Below are 19053 nucleotides of genomic sequence, written 5' to 3'. Positions count from 1 at the left end.
TCGTCTCCTTCGTCCCTCTTCGTCCCCTTCGTCCCTCTTCGTCCCCTTCGTCCCTCTTCGTCCCCTTCGTCCCTCTTCGTCTCCTTCGTCCCTCTTCGTCTCCTTCGTCCCTCTTCGTCCCCTTCGTCCCTCTTCGTCCCCTTCGTCCCTCTTCGTCCCCTTCGTCCCTCTTCGTCTCCTTCGTCCCTCTTCGTCCCCTTCGTCCCTCTTCGTCCCCTTCGTCCCTCTTCGTCCCCTTCGTCCCTCTTCGTCCCCTTCGTCCCTCTTCGTCCCCTTCGTCCCTCTTCTTATTCCCTCTCCTCCTCCTCATTTTTCTCTCTTCCTCTTCTTTTTCTTCATCTTCTCTCCTCCTTCTCTCTTCTTGCTGCTTCTTCTTTTTCTTCTTCTAGACCATTAAAGCACTTGAACACTGTCATGTAGGCGATGAAAAGTATGAGTGTCCAGTCAGACAAAAAGTGACAAATGTTATCAGTTGGGTACGCCACTGTCATATATTTGTCGACAGCCAAACATATTTCTCCACAGTTGAGACATGAAGCAGTATTCGTAAATGCGGTCAAAAATTAGAATGGCAGAATTTTGTATGAGTTTTGAATCGGTTGACATTAGGTTATCACTATTTTTTCCATTAGGCTTCCATGTGTTAGACCTTAATTACACATTACATTTCACCAGAGATCAGTAATAAATGAAGCCTGCCATCAGCAAAAATGTGTATCCTGAAACTATATGTCTGTGCTAAAATGTCGCATAAGAAAAGCATGCGTAGCGTCAAAAATGTGCGCATACGTCAACTTTGACACTTGCTGCTCTAGTGGGCCTACTTCCAGACTTGGAAGAGGGGCTTTTACGCTCAGTGATATGTTAATTAACCTTTCGTATTATTATTTATAGCGTTTTTGTATTACTTATTGAATATCACATTCAAACTATAGCGTTACTGGAGAAGTGCACATCTTTGGCAGTCGATCAACATACTTGTTATATTTTGTCCGTTTTCAGCACTTGTGGCTGAACGAGAATGCAAGACGCTTACTAATGCTCCCTTCTGTTGCAGTCAAACAACGACGAGGACGCGAGCGACCCGGAAGAGGAGGGCCCCCTGGGCTCGGCCGACCCGGGGGGAGCCATCCTGCACCTGAACAACGGCGCGGGCGGCGGGGGCGGCGGCGGCGCCGGCGGCCGGCCCTTCTCGGCGTCGCCGCACGACCCGGGCGCCGGCCCCAGCGGCTCCGTGGGGCCCGTGGCCTCCGTGGCCGGCACCGTGTGGGCGCGCGCGCTCGCCCTGCCCGACCGCCAGCCGGCGCTGCAGTCGGAAATAGCGCAGGTCAGCAGCCCGCCCGTCACCCAGTCTTTCGCACCTATCAGGCACTTCGTCGACCACTTCTGGGATGAGCGACCGCCTAGCACTCAGGTAGGACCGGGCTCTCATCGAGAGCCGATGCGTAATTTGGTCTTCTTTACTTATCAACGCGCAGGTTAGTCTGCAAAGTGATAGTCTCCAGTTTCACAGTCCCTCTCCCTGCACCTCGTCTACAAACTCTACATCTTCACCCCCTACAACACCCGCCCCCCTATAACACCCGCACCCGATAATACCTGCCCATTCATTACACATGCGCCATCCCCTGTTACACATGCACCACCCTGTTACACATGCACCACCCTGTTACACACACACACACACACACACACACACACACACACACACACACACAGTTACACGACTCCTGTTACATTCACACCCTGTTACACCGCCCCTGTTACACACACACACACACACACACACACACACACACACACACACACACACACACACACACACATATCCCTTTTACACACCACCCACCACTATATTACACATGCACCCCCCCTGTTACAAATGCACCCCCCCTGTTACAAATGCACCCCCCTGTTACAAATGCACCCCCCCTGTTACACATGCACCCCCCCTGTTACACATGCACCCCCCCCTGTTACACATGCACCCCCCCCTGTTACACATGCACCCCCCCTGTTACACATGCACCCCCCCCTGTTACACATGCACCCCCCCCCTGTTACACATGCACCCCCCCTGTTACACATGCACCCCCCCTGTTACACATGCACCCCCCTGTTACACATGTGCCCCCCCTGTTACACATGTGCCCCCCTGTTACACACGTGCCCCCCCCCCCCCAATTACTCACCCACCCACCTGTTATACACCCACCCATAAGTTTCACACCCATGCCCTCCAGCTACACACCTGCACCATTCCACTCAGTTACATACTTGCCTCCTAGTTACATGCTCGGGCCCCCAGCTTCAATCCGCCCCACCCCTACCCAGTTATATAACGGTCCCTGTTTATGTAATTGCCACCAGTTACATAACCACCTCCAGTCACCAAATTTTTTCATCTCTGCCCCGTTTTACATCCCTGCCCAATTTACATTTCGTGCATCTACTCCATTTTCAGTAACAAGCTTCTCGCCCTCAATATACTCCCTGCTCTAATTCTACACATTTCTCAACACTCCAATTTTAGTTACTGTCCTTTTCTTTAGTCTTGCAGCTCGTGTGGTCCCTTTAACATAGCTGTTGAGTCTCTACCCTCGCAGAACTGAATGAATATCAGTCTTGAGTCCGACGTCGAAAGTTCCCCACCAGTCATCTCTTCCCTTATTCTTCTTTCACCATCCCACTATCCACTCTGAATTCCCATGGTCCTCTGATGCTTCCCACAACCCTCACAGCATTTTTATGCCTTTCCTCCTTGTTCTCCCCTCTGCCCATCACCTACCTTATCTCCTTATTCCCTCACTACGTTATTGTTGAGCACTTTTGTCGATGACATGAAGTCATTGTATCCTATATGACCACCGGTGTTCTCTCCTCTACTTGCTCTCCTCTCCTCTCCTCTTCTCTTGTCATACTCTTTCCTCATCTCAAAATACGCTCTACGCCATAGACACTAAAGAAACTGTGCAGTGGTCGACCAGTTAATCTATGGGCATATATCACTTACGTCGATCGCCACTATTTGTGCCGTAAATTTGCACATAGAACTTATTTCCACCGTCCCAAGCCACTATGGCAACCAGAATTGTGGTGCAGCAACTAGCATCTATCACTGTTTTTTGTTAGCTATGTGCAAATGTCCGGCTATGAAAATTCAATTTACGTTCCTCGTGCAGAATCATCATGGCGCCATATAACTTACAACATCTGCAAATGTAAAATTGGTATTCTTTCAGCAAGTCGCTTTCAGCAGACTAGTAAGAACAAATTATGTTAGTCGGCATGCCCTTACCAGCATTGTAGATGTCTCATCTTTTCACCTCTTTGTAAGCCTAAAAATGTTGCCTGTGTACGTTCAAGATCACGGAAATCTCCCACCACACTTGTAGCAGTAATGGGTCATTCAGTGCTCCCATAACCACCGTAAGACAGTCTTTAATCGTTTATCCTGCTGTTTCATCGTCACTGTATATGATTGTTAAGATGTTTACAGTTGAAGTACAGAGCTGGCGAATTCGTTAGGGCAATGAATATCTAAAGATGGTTGCATCTGATGAATAATTAATACAGCAAGTAATACGCCACATGAGACTGTTTACCTGAACATTGCTTCATAACAGTCACTGTGTCCCTCTCGGGGGATGCTGTGTTTGATCACAAACTTTCCGTCATATAAAATAGTTATCCAAATATTTTCCTTCTTAATTTGCAGAGGCTGTCAAAAATGTTGCTTGGAGGACCATACGCGAAATAACGGAGTGTTACCGCCAGGGAACATAATTAAATGTTGAAAATTTCAGTGCAAAGGTCACAGTGGATTGTGTTGTCGAGCACCAAACGAGAAATTAGGAGGAGCACCGAAAAATTACAGACAGTAAATTCTCACTTTGATATGGTGATTGATGATGTCATTATCTTTATAATTCGTACTGTTGTCTAAGAGCACAAAATATTATCAGGCTTGCACTGTCATTTACAGCAATTCTGGGGGTTACACTCTTTAAACAATTCACTTGTAAATTTATAGGTTCTATTCCGTAGCAGTACGTCTTGACACAAAAATGTTGAATACAGCTGTAAGAAGAACTGTTCATACAGTGATATCACACGGAGCGGACAACTTCCTGTCCATAATGGAGCAAACTCAGTTAAAAATGGAGTTTGTCGCGTAACGTGGTAACTCCTCCTCATCGTTGCTCATTTACTGTGCTGGTACTGAAACATTAGCAGTTCCAATTTTTTATTTATCTTCAATTAGTCTGAAAATGCTCAATTCGAGAAGATTCAGAGATGCTTTGTTAATAGTTATGGCCTGTTTGATAAAACAACTTAAAGGTAAGCAACGTATTTATATCAAAAACATGAAAGAAAATGAAGAGAGAAATTCTATGCCAAGTGCTCCACTTCAGCCACAAATCGCTATCTGAAGCGTTCAACTTTTAATAGGTTGCTGGTAAGCATTTTGTCACAGACTGTAAAGAACCAATGGTATCCCTTAAACACTGTTAGTTCTTTTTGCTCCTCCTCCCAGAACCACTAAATCATTTCCTTCCGGTTCTCTAGGTCTTCTTATAAGACATATCCTCGTTATCTGGTGACTCTTCTCACTGTTCATGGTTCTATTGTTGTAAGTGAGCTGTAGTATATTGGCAGAAGCGTATTTATTTATCAGTTTTTCCTCTCCTCCCCGCCACCCCCCCCCCCCTCCCACCTATCACAGTTCGTTACCCACTTAAGCTCCTGAAACCTCCTGATCAAATCACCCATGTCCATTCTGTCCGCACAGTCGCTAATTTTGTTCTAATTATATCTCACACTGTGTTCTAGTACGTCCCTTTGACCTTCACTACAATCTGCCGTATCCTGTTTCATTGTTCAGAAGCTATCTAGTGTTATCGGCTCCGCACATACCTCACTGTTGCCTGTAGTGTCTGGCTTTTTTCTTTTTTGACACAGTTCGCTTTCTTCTGTAGTTTGCTTTTATTAATGTCTCTTTCTTCCTTTTGCAAATCCTGACTTTAGTCTTTTTTTCTCTTGGGTTCACAGCCGCTGTAAATCACTCAATGAAAATTAGTCTCTACATACTTTTTTATATTATTCTGAAGTGAACACCTCATTTCATTATTTAGCAATAATCTACTTTTGAACCATGAACCATGGACCTTGCCGTTGGTGGGGAGGCTTGCGTGCCTCAGCGATACAGATGGCCGTACCGTAGGTGCAACCACAACGGAGGGGTATCTGTTGAGAGGCCAGACAAACATGTGGTTCCTGAAGAGGGGCAGCAGCCTTTTCAGTAGTTGCAGGGGCAACAGTCTGGATGATTGACTGATCTAGCCTTGTAACATTAACCAAAACGGCCTTGCTGTGCTGGTACTGCGAACGGCTGAAAGCAAGGGGAAACTACAGCCGTAATTTTTCCCGAGGACATGCAGCTTTACTGTATGATTAAATGATGATGGCGTCCTCTTGGGTAAAATATTCCGGAGGTAAAATAGTCCCCCATTCGGATCTCCGGGCGGGGACTACTCAAGAGGACGTCGTTATCAGGAGAAAGAAAACTGGCATTCTACGGATCGGAGCGTGGAATGTCAGATCCCTTAATCGGGCAGGTAGGTTAGAAAATTTAAAAAGGGAAATGTATAGGTTAAAGTTAGATATAGTGGGAATTAGTGAAGTTCGGTGGCAGGAGGAACAAGACTTTTGGTCAGGTGATTACAGGGTTATAAATACAAAATCAAATAGGGGTAATGCAGGAGTAGGTTTAATAATGAATAAAAAAATAGGAGTGCGGGTTAGCTACTACAAACAGCATAGTGAACGCATTATTGTGGCCAAGATAGACACAAAGCCCATGCCTACTACAGTAGTACAAGTTTATATGCCAACTAGCTCTGCAGATGATGAAGAAATTGATGAAATGTATGACGAGATAAAAGAAATTATTCAGGTAGTGAAGGGAGACGAAAATTTAATAGTCATGGGTGACTGGAATTCGTCAGTAGGAAAAGGGAGAGAAGGAAACATAGTAGGTGAATATGGATTGGGGGGAAGAAATGAAAGAGGAAGCCGCCTGGTAGAATTTTGCACAGAGCATAACTTAATCATAGGTAACACTTGGTTCAAGAATCATGAAAGAAGGTTGTATACCTGGAAGAATCCTGGAGATACTAAAAGGTGTCAGATAGATTACATAATGGAACGACAGAGATTTAGGAACCAGGTTTTAAATTGTAAGACATTTCCAGGGGCAGATGTGGATTCTGACCACAATCTATTGGTTATGAACTGCAGATTGAAACTGAAGAAACTGCAAAAAGGTGGGAATTTAAGGAGATGGGGCCTGGATAAACTGAAAGAACCAGAGGTTGTACAGAGTTTCAGGGAAAGCATAAGGGAACAATTGACAGGAATGGGGGAAAGAAATACAGTAGAAGAAGAATGGGTAGCCCTGGGGATGAAGTAGTGAAGGCAGCAGAGGATCAAGTAGGTAAAAAGACGAGAGCTAATAGAAATCCTTGGGTAACAGAAGAAATATTGAATTTAATTGATGAAAGGAGAAAATATAAAAATTCAGTAAATGAAGCAGGCAAAAAGGAATACAAACGTCTCAAAAATGAGATCGACAGGAAGTGCAAAATGGCTAAGCAGGGATGGCTAGAGGACAAATGTAAGGATGTAGAGGCTTGTCTCACTAGGGGTAAGATAGATACTGCCTACAGGAAAATTAAAGAGACCTTTGGAGAGAAGAGAACCACTTGTATGAATATCAAGAGCTCAGATGGCAACCCAGTTCTAAGCAAAGAAGGGAAGGCAGAAAGGTGGAAGGAGTATATAGAGGGTTTATACAAGGGCGATGTACTTGAGGACAATATTATGGAAATGGAAGAGGATGTAGATGAAGATGAAATGGGAGATAAGATACTGCGTGAAGAATCTGACAGAGCACTGAAAGACCTGAGTCGAAACAAGGCCCCGGGAGTAGACAACATTCCATTAGAGCTACTGATGGCCTTGGGAGAGCCAGTCCTGACAAAACTCTACCATCTGGTGAGCAAGATGTATGAGACAGGCGAAATACCCACAGACTTCAAGAAGAATATAATAATTCCAATCCCAAAGAAAGCAGGTGTTGACAGATGTGAAAATTACCGAACTATCAGTTTAATAAGTCACAGCTGCAAAATACTAACACGAATTCTTTACAGACGAATGGAAAAACTGGTAGAAGCGGACCTCGGGGAAGATCAGTTTGGATTCCGTAGAAATGTTGGAACATGTGAGGCAATACTAACCTTACGACTTATCTTAGAAGAAAGATTAAGAAAAGGCAAACCTACGTTTCTAGCATTTGTAGACTTAGAGAAAGCTTTTGACAACGTTAACTGGAATTCTCTCTTTCAAATTCTGAAGGTGGCAGGGGTAAAATACAGGGAGCGAAAGGCTATTTACAATTTGTACAGAAAGCAGATGGCAGTTATGAGTCGAGAGGCATGAAAGGGAAGCAGTGGTTGGGAAAGGAGTGAGACTGGATTGTAGCCTCTCGCCGATGTTATTCAATCTGTATATTGAGCAAGCTGTAAAGGAAACAAAAGAAAAATTCGGAGTAGGTATTAAAATCCATGGAGAAGAAATAAAAACTTTGAGGTTCGCCCATGACATTGTAATTCTGTCAGAGACAGCAAAGGACTTGTAAGAGCAGTTGAATGGAATGGACAGTGTCTTGAAAGGAGGATATAAGATGAACATCAACAAAAGCAAAACGAGGATAATGGAATGTAGTCAAATTAAATCGGGTGATGCTGAGGGGATTAGATTAGGAAATGAGACACTTAAAGTAGTAAAGAAGTTTTGCTATTTAGGGAGTAAAATAACATGATGATCGAAGTAGAGAGGATATAAAATGTAGACTGGCAATGGCAAGGAAATCGTTTCTGAAGAAGAGAAATTTGTTAACATCGAGTATAGATTTAAGTGTCAGGAAGTCGTTTCTGAAAGTATTTGTATGGAGTGTAGCCATTTATGGAAGTGAAACATGGACGATAACCAGTTTGGACAAGAAGAGAATAGAAGCTTTCGAAATGTGGTGCTACAGAAGAATGCTGAAGATAAGGTGGGTAGATCACGTGACTACTGAGGAGGTACTGATTAGGATTGGGGAGAAGAGGAGCTTGTGGCACAACTTGACTAGAAGAAGGGATCGGTTGGTAGGACATGTTTTGAGGCATCAAGGGATCACCAATTTAGTATTGGAGGGCAGCGTGGAGGGTAAAAATCGTAGAGGGAGACCAAGAGATCAATACACTAAGCAGATTCAGAAGGATGTAGGTTGCAGTAGGTACTGGGAGATGAAGAAGCTTGCACAGGATAGAGTAGCATGGAGAGCTGCATCAAACCAGTCTCAGGACTGAAGACCACAACAACAACAACAACAACTACTACTACTACTACTACTACTACTACTACTACTTTTGTCCCATTGAGCATTATCATTCTAAAGCACAAAAGTTGTGAGAAGCAAGTCATCTTCCATACATTAGTTTGGGAGGGAAAAGTAAAATCTGATGGCGTCCATAAGTAGTTTCGCACAACCACCACTGTTCGTCGTCTCAGTCAACAGATGAGGTCGGCCTGTACGCTTTTGTGTTGTACTTGCCCATTCACAGTTCCACTTCACTATCACATTGGAAACAGTGGATTTAAGGATGTTTAGGAGTGTGGAAATCCCGCGTAAAGACGCATGACACAAGTGACACCCAATCACCTGACCACGTTCGAATTCCGTGAGTTCCGCGGAGCGCCCCATTCTGTTCTCTCAAGATGTCTAATGACTACTGAGGTCGCTGATACGGAGTACCTGGCAGTAGGTGGCAGCACGATGCACTTAATATGAAAAACATCTGTTTTTGGGGTGTCGGGATACTTTTGACCACATACTATGTGTAATAGGAAAGGTACGTTTCTCAGTGTTGGGTTGCTAAGTTCTTTGACATGCACCCCATTTGATTGTAGGGCGTGTAATTTCACTTCCATGGTTACGTTAAAGTATTTTGAGGTTGTTTATGTGCTGGCACAGAAATAAAACTCACGTAAGGGCTGCATTTCTTTCCATTTTGTTGATGGACTTCACATTCTGCGCGACCTCTAGTGTCCTTACCACCAACGTTTAGTTTCAGGGTTACCAACATATTCAACACCCAAATACATGACACCAGGCCGGCCGGAGTGGCCGAGCGGTTAAAGGCGCTACAGTCTGGAACCGCACGACCGCTATGGTCGGAGGTTCGAATCCTGCCTCGGTCATGGATGTGTGTGATGTCCTTAGGTTAGTTAGGTTAGTTAGGTTTAAGTAGTTCTAAGTTGTAGGGGACTTATGACCACAGCAGTTGAGTCCCATAGTGCTCAGAGCCCTTTGAACCATTTGAACACGACACCAGTGATAGCGCCGATCAACTGTTACTTTATTAAGGGGAGGACATTCGCTGTGTTGTAGTCAGAAAGATTATGGTGATCAGTTTAGCGTAAAATACTGCATTAAAGACTCTAGATGTAAATATCACATTGTTTGCAGACTTAAAAACAAAAAATATTAGGCATTGAGCATTGAGAGTAATTTTTGACAAAACTGTATTTACATATTTACTCTGCTTTACTCCACAGTTTCTTGTCGTTCTTAACAATTTCAAAAATTTCACCGACAAATGTAGCTACAAGTTACAGATCGCACATTTCACGTTGAATGAGCTCTTATCTACGCATGCAAACCATGGATATTTCTTTTCGCATCTTTCTAGACAAACACGCAGCTGTTTAAGTCGTCAGGGAAGTGAAGTTGTCATGCCACTGGCTCCTGTAGAGCGCACAGGGAAGAGGTCAATGTGTCCGGTGTGTGCGCACCGTGACACGGGAGATCACTCTTCAAACTTAATTTATATCCAAAAATTACATTTCGAGACATGGTTTCCTTATCAAAACTTTATGTGCTAAGTCCTCTCCATAACGCCAAGGAGCATATATAATGAATTTTGAAATATCATGTACAAGTCTGACGTTGATGTAATTTCCACAAACGAGATCACGAATAAGTTAAATTAGAGGAAAAATATTAAACACTGGAATTTAGCGTCCCGTATAGGACACATATGGGATAATTTCAGACCTCAACTGTAAACAGTGGTAAAGGAAAGTCAACCAGAAACAGCCTTATTCCACCTAAAACGTAGATATAACGTGACTTATTCGTATAAAGGTGGTACTTTAACATTAAACGGAGAAATGGCAGTTCCATCTCTAATTTCAGATTCTCACTAATGGCAACTTTATCAGGATGTGTACTTATAAACACAGGTAAGTGGCAGAAACGTGGTTGGCTCTTGTCGTAACTCGTGTGGTGTATGTGCCAAGAAAATGTGTTTTGGAGACGATTCGAACAAATCCGAGAGTGATATGGGTAACCACGACTCAGAAAAAGATTCTGAATAAGTGCCTGCATGCAAATATGCTTAAAAATGTGAATAATTATTTAAGCAAGCAAACATTTTTAAACTGTGTCTCTTACTATAATTTACGTGAAAGTGTGATAATAAAAACGTTATCCTTTGTATTGTTTATGTGCTGCAATAAGGCGACAACAAAATTAATTTTATATTGTACTGAATCATACATTAATTTTTATACTTTATTACTGAATAAATTGATAAGTATCATAAGCTGAAGCAATTCAGACCTTGGTCATGAAAGTAATGAGAGTACGAAAATCGTAATAGCTCACTCTACAAAATAAGGAAAAAAATGGGATAAAATCATAAAGATTTTATAACAGCTATCATGAAGTCGCAAAATTTAGTCCTCGAATACTTTCATGCTTTTAGTTTTTCTGATTTTATATTATATTTCATATTTGATGTACATTTATCTGTAACCTATTGGGCTCCTTTGTTTTTATCGCATCATTGGTTTTATTATATTTCTTAATCTCAGTTTCTTCCAATTTTCGTAAGTTTTGTACTTTCATCCAAGGCGCTATCACATATATTAGTCAAGGTGCTATCCGATCACTTCTACTTATCTGCGGCCGCTTCTTCTTATAGTCCTACACCAAAGTGAGTTTAAGTTTTACTGACACTAACGATTTCTGTTGGTGTACCGCCCTACTAGCGAGGGCAATATGGTTTTTCTCTTCACTCGAGTTTTAATATGGCCATGTGTTAGATCGTTTAGATTCCTAATATCCAGGTCATTCGACGCACTTGTGGCTCTACGCTGCGCTTCACCAGGCGGTTCTGACTAGTTTAACGTACTTCCAGTTACTTCATTTGTCTGTGCTCCTTCCTCCCCTTTGCGCCTGCCTTCATACATTTATCCCCGGTTTTTATCCTTTTTAAGTTTATGCAGTTAGTTTTGTTGCACCGTATTTTGTTCGACGTTCCTTACGCTGCTGTCTCACTGGCGCTGGTATCGGTGGGTTTCGCCGGCGACCAACATCGGCCGAAGGCGTCTGACCTTTTCAAACCAGTTCGTCACTATTTATGGGGTCACAATATAACCGATGTCACCACCCGAACGTTCAGAATTTGGATGACAATCGGTGAAATTTAGATTGGATTGTTTTCTTCCATCAAATTGGCAGACACGACATGAAACGCGGACTGAGAAACTGATACGCTTTGTCGAAGGAGAAGTTTGTGGAAATCTGAGGATGAAAAATATGTGTATTTCGTAAACTACCGTGTTTATTGGAGACCACAAGTACGCAGATGCTTTAGGCGTAAATTATAATCTCAAAAAATAATTTGTTAAAGTGCGAATGATGGTGTAGCTTCTAAAGTTACTATGTCGTAGTGATCCTTATTGGGTAGCGGGTGCTAAGTGGACTATAGCTGTTTACAAATTATTATTGCTGCTTACTGGCGTTTATATGCCGGTAGGGTGGTGATTCAAAAATGGTTCAAATGGCTCTGAGCACTATGGGACTCAACTGCTGAGGTCATTAGTCCCCTAGAACTTAGAACTACTTAAACCTAACTAACCTAAGGACATCACAAACATCCATGCCCGAGGCAGGATTCGAACCTGCGACCGTAGCGGTCTTGCGGTTCCAGACTGCAGCGCCTTTAACCGCACGGCCACTTCGGCCGGCAGGGTGGTGATTATGTTAAATGAAGTTGTTTGCAAATGTGGTGTATATGTTTACAATTTTCAGTGCTTTGGGTGATCAGAGTGTCTTTTTGTAAATTTTGTCTGGCTTTCCACAAAGTACGCTGAATGGCAGTCGAAGAAGGTTAGTAAACGTATGTCTTCACAACTTCAAGATCACTACGAAATATCTCGAGTATGTAACACACGTTTCTCCCTTCATCTAAAATATTCGTAAAACTTGCCTGGTATTTCCAATAACTCGGGTAGAGTGTTCGGTACTCTGCACGTTCTATTCTGGACAGATATACATATGTGATCAAAAGTATCCGGACAGCTGGCTGAAAATGACTTAAAAGTTCGTGGCGCCCTGCATCCATTATGCACCCTTAGCCTTGATGACAGCTTCCACTCTCGCAGGCATACATTCCATCAGGTGCTAGAAGGTTTCTTGGGGAACGCCAGCCCATTCTTCGCGGAGTGCTGCATTGAGGAGAGGTATCGATGTCGGTCGGTGAGGTCTGGCACGAAGCCCATGTTCCAAAACATCCCAGAGGTGTTCTATAGGATTCAGGTCAAGACTCTGTGCAGGCCAATACATTACAGGGATGTTACTGTCGTGCAACCACTCCGCCACAGTCTCGAATGTGTAAAAATATACAGTCGCCATCCCCGAATTGCTCTTTAACAGTGGGGAAGCAAGAAGGTGCTTAAAACATCAATGTACGCTGTGCTGTGATAGTGCTACGCAAAACAGAAAAGGGGTGCAAGCCTCCTCCATGAAAAACACGACCACACCATAACACCACCGCCTCCGCATTTTACTGTTGGCACTGCACGCTGGCAGATGACATTCACCGGGCATTCGCCATAATCACACGCTGCAATCGGATCGCCACATTTTGTACCGTGATTAGTCACTCCACACAACGTTTTTCCACTGTTCAGTCGTCCAATGTTCAACCTTGTTTACGCTCCTTATACCAAGCGAGCCGTCGTTTGGCATTTACCGGCGTGTTGTGTGGCTTATGAGCAGCCGCTCGACCACGAAATCCAAGTTTTCTCACCTCCCGCGTAACTGTCATAGTACTTGCAGTGGATCCTGATGGAGTATGGAATTCTTGTAATGGTTTGAATAGATATCTGCCTATTACATATTACGACCCTCTTCAACTGTCGCCGGTCTCTGTCAGCCAACGGGTGAGGTCGGCTGTACGCTTTTGTGCTGTACGCATCCCTCCACGTTTTCACTTCACTTCATCACATCGGAAACAGTGGACCTAAGGATGTTTAAAGAGTGTGGAAATCTCGCGTACAGACAAATGACACAATTGACACCCAATCACCTGACCACGTTAGATGTCCGTGAGTTTTGCACAGCGCCCCATTCTTCTCTCTCACAATGACTAATGACCACTGAGGTCGCTGATATGGGGTACCTGGCAGTAGGTGGCAGTACAATGCACCTAATATGAAAAACGTAAGTTTTTCGGGGTCTCCGGATACTTTTGATCACATAGTGTAGCTCATTTACATGCATTGGGTATTTTTTTAATAGCAAAAGCCGTATTGTAGCACTTGTCGTCAAGCACAGAGGAGTTCTATCCATCCTACCCTGGGAAGTTAAAATGTAAACTACTTGTACACGGAATAGATTCTACCCTATCGTGTCCTATCCTAAGCTAACTTCCTTGACTCCACCAAAAACTGACGAAGGGGATCGGATCCGTTGTGACCAAGCTGTCAGCGTATGTTATTGGGCGACTTCTGACGACGGCGTCTCACGACCGTTGTCGATGTCATTGTGAACGCAGCCTAAGATGATTTGTTACCATCGTTCTGACTGTTTGCTCTACAGCCGATGATGTGTAATGCTTCGATAGTCTTTGGCGAGTGTTAATTTGTTCTTTACATTTTTAAAAACAATTTTTAAAAGTTTAGCATAGCTTAGAACCACGCCCCTTAACTTGCAATTTTGTGGAATTACATCCTCACTATCGCTCTCCTTCTAGAAAATCTGATGAAACCTTAATCAGGCGAAAATCTTAATTTGTAATAACAAAATCAGTTTGCAACTATCACTGTCTCTTTCTATACTTAATATTGTTTGTCGCCGTCCAGGAGTATAAAAATAAAAAGAAATTATATTAAGAAACGCCGCCGAAGGACTGCTTGTCTTCGTCAGGATCTCCGTCGCAAGTCTTCATCCTGTGCTGCCTGGTCCTTTGTTTTTGAGATAGGATAAGCAGAACGCGCTGAATGTAGCAGCTTGCGCCGTACTCTCGGCGTAACGCAGGTTGTCGCTTTAGCAGGAGCGCAATCCGACGCCGACGCCGCCCCCACCTCCCCCGGCGCCGGTGTCGGGGTCCGGGTCGGGGCCTGCCCCACAGGCGGTGCAGCCGTACCTGCCGCTGTCGTTCTTCCCGCCGCCCGCTAACTTCATACCGCCCATCTCGGCGCCCGCTCCCACCGCCGCCCCCGCGTGCGTCTCCTCGTCGGTGGCCACCTCCTCGTCCTTCCAGAACGCCGTGGCGCCTTCCGCCGCCCCCGCCAACGCCGCAGGCGGCGCTCCTGCCACCAACAACAGTCACAACAACCCCTCGTCTGCCTCCTCGCATTCGTCAGAGTCGTCGACGAGTTCCCAGCAGACGTGGAGCTTCGAGGAGCAGTTCAAACAGGTAGGTGTCGCTTTCTTCAGTACAATGGCTGTGAAACAATGATTGTTCTGGTATTCTCTGACCTATACTGCAATATTTAGGAACCTAGACTTCTTTATTTTTTGTATTTTTTACATCTTGTGCTTCAAAGGGAGACAAGTGACCTTACCTTCATCCACACAAAATATGTGCTGCTTTGATTCTATGTGACCGTTGTTTGCTGGACAGAGAGTGGAAATCGGAACTTTTTCTTTCGCGAACAGTGCACTACCAATTACACTATACGAGCAAACCTCGCGAAATGATTAAAGTCTCGTCAGGCGTGCCCCACGTAGAGAAAGGGCGGAAACAACCTACACGCACTGGAGAATGCTAACTCCCCGCTGTGACCATTTCACAGATGTGCTGTCAGGCTAATGCTGGAACTAGAAATCACCTTCCACACGTTCCGGTTCGGGGAACCCTCAAAAAGAGTTGAGTTCCTCCACGCTCGCACTACCATGGAGACCACCATACAAGATCTACTGCCACCTCTGCATTGGTTAGTTATTTAGATCGAGGCTATCACAGGATATAAGTGTGCGATGTTGTCTGTACCTCAAACGTACGGACAAGATCGCAGACTCGCACCTCTCTGCCCACTGCAAGCCTACTGGGACATTTGCGTGAAAGCAGCAAATATTGTTCAATTGTCAGGAACAGGGAAAGTACTGAAAAAGGGGGGTTGTAAGTATGTCATTGTAAGAGGCCTATTCATTTTATCTAAGGTCTGATCGGTCGCGAACTGGAAAACGCAGTGAAAATAAAGAATTTTATTTGCAACATTTATTTACACCTTCTAGCTCCTATTTAATGGCATTTGTCGTAGAGCAGCACCAACTTTTTGATACCCTCCTCACGGAAGACACCCGCCCGTGCTTTCCGCCGGGTTTCCTCTCTAGTCTGCAACTAGTTGTCTATGCTTTCAAAAGCTGTCCTCGTAGCCAGCGCTTGATGTGAGCAAAGAGATGAAGATCAGAGGAAACAAAATCCGGCTTACATGACGCGTGATGAAACACTTCCCATCGAAAACGCTGCAGGCCCGTCTTTGTTGCAGTTGTAGCTTGCTGCCGAATATTGTCATGAGGAACGGCAATATCTGATGACGATATTCCCTTTCACTTGTTCTGAATTGCCCTTCGTAAACTATTTTCTCAAATCACCTGATCCAGTCACCGAAAACAATCATCGGTTGACACTAGCTTCCATTCCTGTCCGGCTGCATCATGAATGTCTGTACGTCCTCCTTCAAAGTTCCTTCACCTTTGCGGCACTTTGTGGCCACTCATGACAGTTGTAATAAGTGGACTGCATGTAAATCAGGCTGATCCCATCTTCATAGAGAAATCTAATGACAGACGCACTTTACACTTTTCGGGAAAAATCTGTTATTCCAGGCTTCTGCACGGCTCACTGTGCGCTCAGAACTGAAAAGTGCGACGTAGCGCGGTCGACGGGCGTACAAGAGACACTGCGCAACACATCTGCACAAAGTTGCATCGCTATGCACTGTGGTTTTAATTCCGCAACCGATCGAACCTTGGCAAAAAAAGATTAGCCCACATACAATGTAGATGAAATCGGACGAAATCAGAAGTAAGTTGACGCTTGGAATTGTTTTAAACGAAATTGCTAACGTGTTACACACAAAAACTGTAGAGCGGTCACTGAACTTGTAGGGTCCATATCGACGAAACGCAACACTTGCCAGTAGCGCTGGCGTGATGAAAGTCCGGTTGCGCTGAAACATCAGTTTACACACAGTAATAATGTTCCCACTGTGTTTTCTTAACATAAATCTTGTTGAATCAAGTCCCAGTGCAATGACCCTGGGTCAGTTTCAAATAGTAGAAATTGCAGCAAATACACAAACAAATCTACTGTATGTACCTTCCTTGGGTGCAATTTTATAGATTGTGAAATATCAGATGGAATTGACTACGAAATCATACCAAATAAATATATACTACTCTCCACTGTTTTACACAAATCTCTGGTCGTAACCAGTGGGAATAGTACATGGCAGATGACGAGTGATTAAAAGGATTAATCAGTTGTCTTGAGAAGAGTTGCGCCACCGCTCTAAAACAGAAGATGTCAACCGTGCACAAAAGAAACGTTAAAAAGCGTCACAGATGCAGCTTACATCTACCAATGGAAGCAACGTAGATGTACAGCACCTAGTTGTCAACAAAGCAGTGTCTTGTGGAGTGAAGCATGTGATACTTTATTATCTGATACTGTTCAATCATTGCCCATTGCATGTAATGTTAGCTTGAATGCACCTTGGTGTTTATCGACATGATTCCCAGCACCCTCCCCCTCCTATCTCTTGTCTGTCTGTCTGTCTGTCTGTCTGTTTGTGAGTGTGTGAAGTAACTTTTTCTAAGAGGCCGCTTTACCTAACCTCTTCCGGCCTACAAATTAGTAAAATAGCTGTAATACGATTGTTAACAGAATTCCTTCGAAGTTGATCACTGTTGCCACCTGGTATTATACCTAAAATGAATATATGAAGTCCTATGATGTGGATAATGTTTCAGAAGGAATTGTTAGTTTCAAAGATTTTTTTTTTTCAGAAAAACTACAGGACACACTCAATACATTAGGAATACATTCATATCACAGACTATTAAATGCCGGTAACCTGACGACTATAGGTTACATATACATTACATAGATATATATTTAAAAATGGTTGCTTGTCTTTCTTAGTTTCATATTATGTAAGCGAATTAAATAGAAAAGTTGTAGTGCCTTTGATGTAAAATATAGCTAGCTGTTGGTTTCATTTGCGACTCTCTGATTCAAGAAGATGCCGGTATATTTCTTCAGATCTTCGGCACTTTGCACCATTGCTATGAAGTATGTCGTCATTGCCATCAAAATCTGAAAAAAAAAATTGTATTACTACAAAGTTTGCGAATTAGAAAACCTATGAAGGCTACTTAGACGCTTATATTTACAAATATCTTTTGTCGACTAGTCACTCCAATTTTCTGAATAGTGACAGATATCAGGGTAATGGGAGGCCATCTTGTAAGAACCAACAGCCGCACAATAATTTACCTGCCAACCAATTCGATGCTTAGCACGTTTAAAATACAAGATCCATAAAATAGCGTCCACTTAATTGCATCATTTACCTAAAGTTCTAAATCTGTAGTAGTAAGGGTGGATCATCTTATATTGTATTGAAATTTGCTGAACCCGAACCACGTCCAGTATTTCAAAGTAGCTATTGGTGCTAATAATTTGGTATTTAAAAATAAAATGTATGTCTCCAGCTAGACATGACACAAAAACCTTTGTATTTTTGTTCCGGTTTTTCAGAAGTTTTTGGTTTACGAATACGTGCTTACTAACTACGTCCTGTACCACGCTTATTAAACCACAGTGCATTTACTTTACAAATAATCGTTCACACATTTTGTTTATCGTCATCAGACAGGTTCAAAAAATGGTTCAAATGGCTCTGAGCACTATGGGACCTAACTTCTGAGTTCATCAGTCCCCGAGAACTTAGAACCACTTAAACCTAACTAACCTAAGGACATCACACACAACCATGCCCGAGGCAGCACATCAGTAAGGCATGTGCTGATCATTGTATAGGTGTGTTAAAAGTTTATCCACCTGAACTACTTCTATTCTCACAGCGTTTGCACCGTTTCAAATTACGAAGAATGTAGTCGGTACGGTCGTTGATTTATTTGTAGTTGCTGGATGTGGAATAATGAGCGTTGTCAATCTACGATGGATAATTTTTACACTGGCACTTCTACTGTTTAAACAATCCACATAACAAAAATTCATCCTATCCTGATTCAGATTATTTAGTAGAATAGAATGGCCACTATGAATCACCGAACACTGAACATTTTGAGTCTGTGCTGAGAAATATGTTGAAAAGAAAGCACAAATTCACCGCTTCTCTGTTATTACATCTATATACACTGATGAGCCAAAACATTATGACCATCTGCTTAATGGCTTGTTTTTCCGTCTTTGGAACGAGATACACCACTGATTCTGCGTATTAGGGATCCCACAATTTGTTGGTAGGTTTGAGAAGGTATGTGGCATTAGATGTATACGCACAGGTCATGTACTTCCCATAAATAACGGGTCGTTGATTTGCGTACGTCGTAATGACGTCCAGATCGGTTCCATAGGATTTACTGCAGGCGAATCTGGTCGCCGACATATCAACATG

General features: G+C 43.4%; 1 protein-coding gene across 1 annotated transcript in view; it reads left to right on the top strand.

Moving 5' to 3' along the window:
• Nucleotides 1-14005: 14005 nt before the first annotated feature.
• Nucleotides 14006-19053, top strand: part of LOC126484822 (protein dead ringer-like) — a 473583-nt gene continuing 468535 nt past the window's right edge. The window contains exons 1-2 of the mRNA XM_050108418.1: nucleotides 14006-14023; nucleotides 14454-14819. Coding sequence (XP_049964375.1) covers nucleotides 14006-14023; nucleotides 14454-14819 — 384 coding nt within the window. The remainder of the gene's footprint in view (nucleotides 14024-14453; nucleotides 14820-19053) is intronic.

The sequence above is a fragment of the Schistocerca serialis genome, chromosome 6, assembly GCF_023864345.2.
Source record: "Schistocerca serialis cubense isolate TAMUIC-IGC-003099 chromosome 6, iqSchSeri2.2, whole genome shotgun sequence".
In the NCBI taxonomy this organism is placed as follows: Eukaryota; Metazoa; Arthropoda; class Insecta; order Orthoptera; family Acrididae; genus Schistocerca; species Schistocerca serialis.
The sequence above is the reverse complement of the archived record's forward strand: the minus strand, read 5'-3'. Positions and strand labels throughout refer to the sequence as shown.